The sequence below is a fragment of the Coffea eugenioides genome, chromosome 11 (genome assembly GCF_003713205.1).
Source record: "Coffea eugenioides isolate CCC68of chromosome 11, Ceug_1.0, whole genome shotgun sequence".
In the NCBI taxonomy this organism is placed as follows: Eukaryota; Viridiplantae; Streptophyta; class Magnoliopsida; order Gentianales; family Rubiaceae; genus Coffea; species Coffea eugenioides.
The window spans coordinates 45,321,628-45,331,339 of record NC_040045.1 but is presented as its reverse complement, the minus strand read 5'-3'; the positions used below and the strand labels follow the sequence as shown (position 1 = coordinate 45,331,339).

Genomic DNA, 9,712 nt, shown 5'->3' with positions numbered 1-9,712 from the left:
TAACATTAGTGATTTATCTAATTATTTAAAAAACATAAACGTGGTCTTTATCAAAATTTAATAAATATTACTTACCTTCTTTTCAATTTTGGGAGGTTTTCTTTGTTGATTTTCCACCTACTTTTCTTCCATACATTGTGACGGATCCTTGCCATTCTTGAACAATTTATAGTATAGGTTCAAAGTAATGCCATTTATTATTCCCAACAACCATTTTAATTCATTAAATTTTTAATAACTCATTTCCAAACGCTTGAGTGTGGCTGTTGGTGAAAGCATTGAATGCAACTTGGACAGCAAACCTTGGAACTAATCCTCGGACAATCTAGTTGTGGTACAACTAAATTGAATTTTGTCCGATACAAATTCGTTGGGAAGACCATAAATTCTTATGACGTGGCCGGTAGAATACAAGAATATGCTCTTTTGTTTCTTTAAGCCAGACCCCACTTCTCTTATTTTTTAATACACATGTTCCCGGTTATGCATCTACAACAACCGGCCATGACCCAAGGCAGAAATAGGACATTTTATATGAACACTTATTTTCATCTATCATTGCAATTATCATTTGTTGAGATGTCACTCCCACATTGGACAATGATGAATACTACACGTCTAGTATTTCTCTCAATACTAGATTGCAGATGGATCCTAAAAGAAATTATGAAAGTGCAAATAACAAAAAAATGGAGTGCAAATAACACTTTCTTTAATTATAACAGAAAAGTACAAACACAATTAATTATAATGGACAAGTGCAAGCTTTTTTAACAGCTATAAATGAAATTTTGTGGTGATATTTTGAATTAAAGCATGAAAAATTCACACTTTTTGACTTTTTTCCATCACTAATAAAAAGGTACTCAATTTTTTCTAATATAAATCCAATACTTGAACAAACAATAAAAACATATCATAATGTTTATATAATGAAAATTAAGAGGTTATCATTTCAAAATCTTTTAAGAGAAAAGTAAAAATACAATGGATTTTGCTCATGTCTAGGGGATTCTTTCTCAAATTTTCACAATTCATATATGAGTACATAACATGTGTATTTATGTACTAGAAAGGGAGATGATAATTTTAAATTTGATTAATCCTAACGACCGTTAAAAAGTGAGAACACATGTCATGCTTTAAATGTACACCGCAAAAAATGAAAAGAGAATTTATCGGAATGTGCCAAATCCAAAGTTGCAATGTGCCACGTAATGGCACCAAAAGGCAAAAACTTGTTCGTTGCGCGGGCTTCCTTATGTAGTTTTACCGTTATTTTTTATGTGCAAGTCAATTGTATGTTCTTTTTTTAAAAATAAAAGCAAAGCAACTAATTGTTTATGGTTGCTTTATCTGTCAAGAAACCCATTGCGTTAAGCAAAGGGTTTGACAAGGTCTACACTGTAATATGGTAGTAGAAAGAAGGCCATCATCATCACATTGACGCAAAGGGTGATTGCATCAAAGTTCTCTTATCACAATCCTATTGATTAAATGCACCAGGTCTGCTTCTTCTAGATGCACGTTAGGAGTCACGGCCTCGATGATGGACTAAAAGGAACAATACTGCATTAACTCCTGTTTGCTGCTTTGGTGTTTGCGTATTTGGGGTGAGTAGACTCCACCAGCTGCTGAACATTATTAGCATTCAGCCGTAGTTTCAACTTTTCTACTAGCCTTTTGGGTGGAGGCCGGAGAGCGAGGTCTGGACGCGGACCAATACACCATGGCCCTCTATTCGTTGTTCACCAGCCGCGCCAGCCCCCGACGAGTCCTACGTCGACAGCAACGGGGCTTGCTTTTGCCGCCACTTTCGCCCTTAGTGTGTGTGGTGGTCATCGTTCTCACTGCGGTAGTGATGGTGGTACTATTTCTACTGGGAACGACGAAGCTGCTGAGGTACAGAACCTTGATCCAGAAACCCATAGTCTTAGTGCGGGAAGAGATGGTGGGTCGCAAGAATCACACAGCTGTACTAAAGACGTTGCCAGATTTCGAAGCCCACAAAGTGAGAGCAGGAGCGGCGGAGAGTAATTGGAAACCGGTCACACCCCCCACCCCTAGTCTTCCGCATCTAGCTCCTTTACCATCAGCATCCCACCAATTACCGTTACAGTTACAGATGATGAGAAACAGCAGCAGCAACAATATCGTCATGGGTCCTTATCACAACTGGGAACTTTTCTCCGCTGACTATCAGGAAATGCTGCTTAATCTCAAGATTTTCGTGTACCCGGATGTCCACTCATCATCATCAAAAGCAAACAGAAACTCCTCCTCCCAGGCCCCTAATTATGACAGCGTTTTCCTTCCCCTAGCAAACCCCACTAACCCCAAGCTTGGGAATTATTACAGTGAGCACGCGTTTAAGGTGGCTCTTCTTCACAGTTCCCTGGTCACCGACCGTCCGGAGGAGGCCAATTTCTTCTTTATGCCTTTCTCCATAAATGCCATGCGTAATCACCCTCTCCTGCATTCCGCCTCATCCATTTCAGATTTCATTGCCCAATACACGACCAGAATTAGCTTCGACTTCACATTTTGGAATGCCTCCGACGGTGCTGATCACTTCTATGTCTGCTGTCATTCCATTGGTCGGGATGCCGCTTCCAAGCACCTTGCTTTACATAACAACGCTATTCAAGTCACTTGTTCCTCCAGCTACTTTCAGAGGCTCTACATTACGCACAAAGACATCGGATTACCCCAAGTTTGGCCTCGCCGACGTGACGAGGACCACCGACCGTTCAATCCTCCAGCCGCTAGGTACGCGTGTTCTACCTGCATTCTTGACTGTGTATGTTGGTTGTTGAAAAACACAGTTGAAGTGGGACATCTTTTGCATAAAAACACCGTCCTTTCCCTTTTGCAACCTCGGAAGAAATTGATGTGGAGACACACACAAATAGATCTTTTACCGTGGGACTCCATAGCATTTGGAGAAAGGGGAACGTCTTGGATAATCATAGATCAATGAGACCAGGTTGCCACGAAAAAGTTTTCATACATCTTCCTGAGAAATGAAAGATTTAGTAGCCATGGAAAGGTAGCTGCGGGTGCGCGAACGCCAATCAATTTTTAACATTTTTTAGGGTCCTTAATCAATTAGGTAGGTTCCCTAGTGATGATGCCAATAAGAATATGATTTGGACATGGAAGACCTGATTTCTTCTTTGTTGGTCTGATTATTATGCATTTTCTTACCGCAGAAATATACTCGTCTTTTTCGCCGGGCGAGCGCAGAATTCACTTGTCCGTCAGAAGTTACTGGATCTATGGAGCAACGATACATCTTTTGCGATATCCTCTGGAGGTCTATCCCTTCCTTACGAGGAAGGGTTCAAAAGAAGCAAATACTGCCTCCATGTCAAAGGCTACGAGGTGAACACTGCTAGAGTCAGTGACGCGATACATTATGGATGCATTCCAGTTATAATCTCCAACTACTACGACCTTCCATTTGCTAGCGTCTTAGACTGGAGCAAGTTCTCAATTATCGTGAGTGAAAAAGATATTCATGTTTTGAAGGAAATATTGTTGTCAGTATCCAAGGAAACGTATTTAAAGTTGTACAAAAATCTAAGCATGGTTAGGAGACATTTCGCCTGGCACAGCACTCCCAGAGGTTATGATGCCTTCTACATGACAGCTTACCAACTGTGGTTAAAGAGAGGTTTGCAAAGAATAGCTTAGCGTAAGAGGTGATGAAAATACACCTGTCCATCATGGAAGAAATAAACATACCAGTTTGCATTATCAAATGCCAAATATTTTTTCTGCAGCTCAAAGTCTCTGTCGCACGTATTCTGGCTTTGCCATTACTTTCACACGGGAATAGGCTTGAATGATTCTCAATTTCAAATACCTTGGCTTGATTTTTTTCTTTGGAAGAAGTATTAAAACAGATGAGAATCCATTGATTTATCTATGCACGACAATATGTATTGTAGGACGATTAGTTTCAACACACATATAAACAACGCATGTCTCGTCCAAGAAACTCTTTTACATCATAATTCTACCAATATGTTCCGAAGATTGTTGCATTACCATAACAAAATAAGAAGGTTGGCACAAGTTTGAACCTTGAGGAACAACATTTCACATCAAATGGCATGATTAGCAGGCTGTGAATGGTAGCCTCGGCGCCTGAGCTGTGACTGAGGATTTGGTTGCTGCAAGAATATCCTTGTAGGATCATTTGGGTCAACATACCTGCACGCAGCACAATGTTAAAAGAAAAAAAAGGGCTCGTTTCTCAAATAAGCAAGAAACTAGAAAATACTTACGCATGTCGCATCATTTCATCAACAGGCGTCTGTGATGCTTGCAAGGGATCCAACTGAGGACCTGCTCTTGATGTCTCTTGATTATATTGTCTCACAGAATGAATTAGGTTAAAGAATAAGGGCACAAAAGTTCCGCAACCACCTTCCTTGAATAAAATCTTGAATGAATGAGTAGAGAATAGAGCCCTTTGCTCGTTTTCAGGTACAACCTGGAAGTGCAGAAATGGGTCACTGCCTACTAGAAGACCACATACCAATGATTCAATATCTGATGCACTTACAGGGTCGACAGATCCAGATATATTGTTGCAGAAGAATATTGGTTGGTTAAATTTTTCACCGCGAATGTAAAGCTGCAGAAGCAAGTCATTTCCAGGTCACTAAGATTTAATTTAAATTATGCACATCATATAAATTCTAGAACAATATATTTGTAGCAAACTCAGATTACCAGAAAACTGCCAGCTAAAGGAAGAAGAAGATGAAAGGAATGACAATACCATACCCAAATCTTGTTCTAAGGAAAATGCGTTGTTTAATGTCTACCTCTAAAGAAGCAAGTGTATGTTCAGTAAAAGTAGTGGAGTGTTGCCGAAGACAGCATTGGAAACGAATACATGAGCGCGTGAAATGCGTAAAAAAGGATTCATTTGCATTCGGAATTTCACAGCATAAGGCACTTCTTAAAAAATTGTAATTTGACATGTAGGGTCGGTTGATGCATGGTTGATGTTACATAACTCTCAAAATTTTTGACTTCAGTTAGATAAGATGCAATACCTAAAACTGATGATTTTTACTGCGATAACGTGCAAGAAAGTAAATTGCCCTTGAACTAAGGGTTCCACATGGCCCCCTTTAAGTGTAGTCATCATGTCAATTTACCCCAAAAGTGTCTAGCAAAATTTCTGGCCAAATGTTAGTTGGGGACTCAAATTTAGGTGCATTGCAGGCTTATCTAAAATTGATTGGACTGCATCACCATTCATTTCTCTGTTACTATTTCAGTACCGTGAAGGTTCTCTGCTAAAATCCTTCTTCCAAGTAGGAATCCAGTTCTTGGCCACCCTCCACTGGCTCTGTTACCTCTCCGACCTTCCAAAACTCTGCTGGTGCCAAGTCAATACTCACCCAAACCCCATTGTACATAACCCACTCGAACGGCAAAAGCCTTCCCTTCTGCTCACCCCCACAAAAGAAGAAAAAAAGAAAGAACCAAAAAAAGATCACCCAGGGAACCACCAAACCCTACCTAGTCTGCCCTCATGGCATTCTCTAACTGCACTATTCCCACTTCAATGCTTGTAGCACACCAGCTGTCCATTCCTCTTCATCTGGAACCACGCGGCCGTTCCCTGACCACTTAATCACTTCCTCACCTCACTGCAAATATCATGCTTAGCCTCAAATCACACATGTTCTATTCCCCTGTAGTGCGACAGCCGACATATCCATTGCCAGCAATCTGATCCCTGTCTGGTATGAGTGAAGTTTGAAGTTTATTTGTAGATCCATTTTTGTAAATTCAGGTAAATGACTTATTTTGTTGTGGAGACTGGTCCTGATTTAACACATTTTCTTGTGTAAGTTCAGTGATAGAATAAAGTAGAACTATCAGCAGCTCCATTAATGGAGTTAAAAATTGAGAACTACATTTAAGTCATCCGACACAAATCAAAACCTGAAGGTGTAAATTGACACCATTAGTTCAAGGAGGCTTATTAACAGAATGAGGCAACCTTGAACTGGATCCTTAGTTCAAGGAGGTTTATTGTATTGTAACATATAGTCTAACGACTTGCGGTAGGATATACAAACTTGTTGATCTAATCTCCGATACGACATGGCGTGATGGCAACATCCATATCTGTCCACAAGAATTATTCACAATGGATCATTTCAAGAGACTTAGCCACTCGTTTCCAGTTAATACTAGACCCAGAAATAGTTTGCAAATTCTTATAATCTGATAACCCTTATTGTGTGCATAAAGGACAGTTAGAAAAAGCCTTTTTTTGCTTTGGAACCCAGTGCACCTGTGCCACAAGGAACATACACAAACAAATGCACCATGTAGAAACATAGACTACCCACATTTGGAAAGCAGCTAGTAGACTATCCAGTGTCTTTAACCTATGCATCATCTTCAAAGAAAATTCACCTTATCTTCCAGCAATGATTCGGTCAGAAAGAAAACTAGCCTAGAGCACCATAAAGAGCATTTTCTATATTTCACCATTTTTCCAGGAACTGGGCTGGAATTTGGAGTTTTTATTCAACTATTATAACCATAGTTTTCTGGTAAACCAAGTAGGGCTTGCTCCCATGCATTTGACACAAAATAATTATTACATCAGGAAAATGTGAAGTCACATCTGGCTTTAGACCGGACAAGTTAAATGCACAAGCCCCTTGCGGTAGGTATAGTTACTTTATTGACTACAAAACGCTTGAGACTATAAGATAATGAAGAACAACGCGTGGAACAAAACGTGCAAAGCCAACTTACCAGGGGCAGATCAAAAGCAGCAAAGTCTCCAACAGGTTTATTTGCAACAAAAACCATACGTATATTGGACAAGTAAATTATGCCCTTTGCTTTGACATGTCCTCCTTGAGCTCTGAGAGACAAAAGGAGTTAATTTTCTACCAAAAAAAATCACCATTAATGTAAAAGAAAAATCAGGAATGAAATTGGTGTACAAGCATAGAATCTTCCTTAACTGTAGGATTACCGCAAACAAATACTTTATTTTAGCAATGCATTGATTTAAAACCAGTTGCAGGAAAGGATCATAAGTGCTCTGTGGCTATGGTCGAATGATAGGAATGAAGCCTTTAGAGTGAAGAATACACTGATTCGACAGAAAGTAAGGTCCCAGATTTTAAATTATTCTGCGGATTTGTTGGCCCATCGTGTAATTAGCCGTGTTTACATCTGAAGGAATACCACTTTGTGATATTTGTTGTCGTATAATATGTTTTCAAAACTTAAGAAAAGACTATCATTGTTGACAGTATCGGCTTGAATATGTGTACATCAAACTATCAGGATTATCCTTTATACACAGAAATATAAAACGCACCCGCTTTAATAATTCTGAATAGCGTTTCTCAGGCTAAAGTGTGTCATCCTGTTTTTAAAATAATGTGTGCCTAACATGCCAAGGATATACATCTGCAATCCATAGTTACAATTACCTAATATGCATAAGATGTGGAGGTACATACGAGGATAAAAACTTCAAAGGCCCTACCCTAGTTTGATATGTCTCTGTTTAAACAACCCATGCCGACAAACAAAAAGACACCCATTGAAGAACGAAAACCTAATTCATCGTCTGCGTTCTGAAATCGGGTATAAATACAAGAATTATCTGCGCAGGATGAATACATCACCTGTCTTTCCATGATTACTACTAAACCGAACAGGAAAAGATGCCGAGAAGGGAAAAACAATTCGGTATTTTCAATGTAAGAGCCGAAACAAATTGGATAATAGGGCGTGTCTTACCACAGAGGGACCAATTCGAATTGGTCCCATAACTTTAATAAGGAAAATCTGAGGAGGAACGGTAATTGCTTACCCGGGGATCTTGTCAACCTCGAAATCCACGCCATCTCTGGCTAATACGAACATCTCGTTCACAAACGGCACGGGCATCCCGTTAGGAAACACCTGAGGATTCAGAGCCATCTTCGAATAATGAACAACGATCTCAGCGCAGCTTATTATTATTATTATTTTTTGTAACGTATGAATCAGAAGAGATTGGCTTGATATAATTTGATTTAAAAAGATCAAACAATGAGATAGCAATAGAAGCTATGACGTCATAATTAGGAATTCCTTTCCGCAATTAAAGGAAAGTTACATCCATCATTCTATACAACCTTCGTATAAGTCTTTTCTTTAATTCTAAATATTTAATTTATTGTGTTATTTTTGCGTAAACGTTCGATATTCTTCCGGACAAATTTTATAGAAAATCGTAGTTTGCACCCCTAGACTTTGTGACAATTACAACATAATGCCCTCAACTTTGGAAAAATGCAAAATTACCCAAACACAATTGATAAATTTAGGCCTTGTTTGGACAACAACCTTTCAAAGAACATATTTTTCAATCAACTTTTTATCTCACATATATGAAATTGCTACCGCCATTTTTCTACAAAAAATCCAGAAAAATGCAATTTAAACAAGGGTTTAGGGTTTAGGGTGGTTATCTTGATAATAATATAAACTCCTTCCTCTGGCTTTATATCTCAATCAGCAATAAGAGTGGGAACTTCTGACATGATACGATTGTATATGGCTCGAAAATTAGCAGGAGTAGAAAATTTTTTTAAAAAAAATCAAGAAAATTAAAAATGGAAAAAGAAAGGCTTAGGAAAAAAAAATTTTAATGCTAAAAAAGAAAAAACAAGGTATGGTACAAATGATTGATGGTTGAACCTAGAGATGATGACAATGGAAAAGACATTAGCATTCATAGCGTGAAGGAGGGAAGGTTGGAGAAGATGACCGTTTGGAAATGATGAAATCTTTTTAAAATTTCAATTTGGCCCCTTAATTTACTTTTGTTCACAAATGAATTAAGAAAGTTAGTAAAATAACAGCTAATTCCTAAATCAACTATTGGTGCATTTTGAAAATGGGGTTAGTATTGGAATTTTACGTCTTTCCGTCAATCTGGATGACTTCCATCCATTTCCCCAAAGAAGTCTAAAGCACAAGAAGTTTATATGTGTGTTATTAAAAAATGAGGGGGGTTTTTGTGTACAAAAGGCAAACAATAGGGGGGTTTAATGCATTTTATCCAAAGAGAAAGGATGAAAAAAATTCAAAATTATCGAAATTATGGAGTTAGTAAAAGAATATGGGTTAATGTATAAATTTGCTAAAATTTAAACATTAATTTATAAATTTGAAAAAGATTAAGGCCAATTTGTAATTATACAAAATTATAGGGGTCAATTTATAATTTAAGAAAGAGTAGGGGTAAACTTTTAATTTAATAAAATGTAGGGGTTAATCTCTAATTTGTCCAAAATATTAAGGTCATAATATAATTTTTTAAAAATTATACGGTCAAAATAGAATTTTCTATAAATTTAGGGTTTGGGGTTTAGGGTTTGGGGTTGAGGGTTTGAGGGTTTGGGGTTGAGGGTTGAGGGTTGAGGGTTGAGGGTTTAGGGTTGAGGATTTAGGGTTTGAGGGTTTAGGGTTGAGGGTTTTAGGGTTTGAGGTTTTTGGGGTTGAGGGTTTAGGGTTTGACAGGTTTGGGGTTGAGGGTTTGGGGTTGAGGGTTTGGGGTTTGAGGGTTGAGTGGTTGAGGGTTGAGGGTTTGAAGGGTTTGAGGGTTGAAGGGTTGAGGGTTGAGGTTGAGGGTTGAGGGTTGAGGGTTTAGGGTTGA

At 38.4% G+C, this 9,712-nt stretch overlaps 2 protein-coding genes across 2 annotated transcripts; one reads left to right on the top strand and one right to left on the bottom strand.

The window, feature by feature from the left end:
• The first annotated feature begins 1,497 nt into the window (after window positions 1–1,497).
• LOC113753587 (probable glycosyltransferase At3g07620) lies at window positions 1,498–3,817 on the top strand. The gene is made up of 2 exons (XM_027297773.1): window positions 1,498–2,769; window positions 3,213–3,817. The coding sequence occupies exons 1-2, from the start codon at window positions 1,730–1,732 to the stop codon at window positions 3,694–3,696; spliced, it is 1,524 nt and encodes a 507-aa protein (XP_027153574.1). The 5' UTR covers window positions 1,498–1,729; the 3' UTR covers window positions 3,697–3,817.
• Window positions 3,818–3,923: 106 nt separating this feature from the next.
• On the bottom strand, window positions 3,924–8,169 carry LOC113753588 (UPF0664 stress-induced protein C29B12.11c). The gene is made up of 5 exons (XM_027297774.1): window positions 7,880–8,169; window positions 6,802–6,913; window positions 4,574–4,645; window positions 4,293–4,501; window positions 3,924–4,218 (listed from the first exon to the last, which is right to left on the bottom strand). Exons 1-5 carry the CDS (start codon window positions 7,987–7,989, stop codon window positions 4,110–4,112), a joined length of 612 nt encoding a protein of 203 aa, XP_027153575.1. The 5' UTR covers window positions 7,990–8,169; the 3' UTR covers window positions 3,924–4,109.
• Between the last annotated feature and the right edge of the window lie 1,543 nt (window positions 8,170–9,712).

Coding starts and splice junctions, on each gene's coding strand:
- LOC113753587 (XM_027297773.1), top strand. CDS start 1,730: ATGGCCCTCTATTCGTTGTTCACCAGCCGCGCCAGCCCCCGACGAGTC. Junction 2,770..3,212: donor TTCAATCCTCCAGCCGCTAG/GTACGCGTGTTC, acceptor TTCTTACCGCAG/AAATATACTCGTCTTTTTCG.
- LOC113753588 (XM_027297774.1), bottom strand. CDS start 7,989: ATGGCTCTGAATCCTCAGGTGTTTCCTAACGGGATGCCCGTGCCGTTT. Junction 4,502..4,573: donor TATCTGGATCTGTCGACCCT/GTAAGTGCATCA, acceptor CTGCACTTCCAG/GTTGTACCTGAAAACGAGCA. Junction 4,219..4,292: donor GATGAAATGATGCGACATGC/GTAAGTATTTTC, acceptor TGCTGCGTGCAG/GTATGTTGACCCAAATGATC.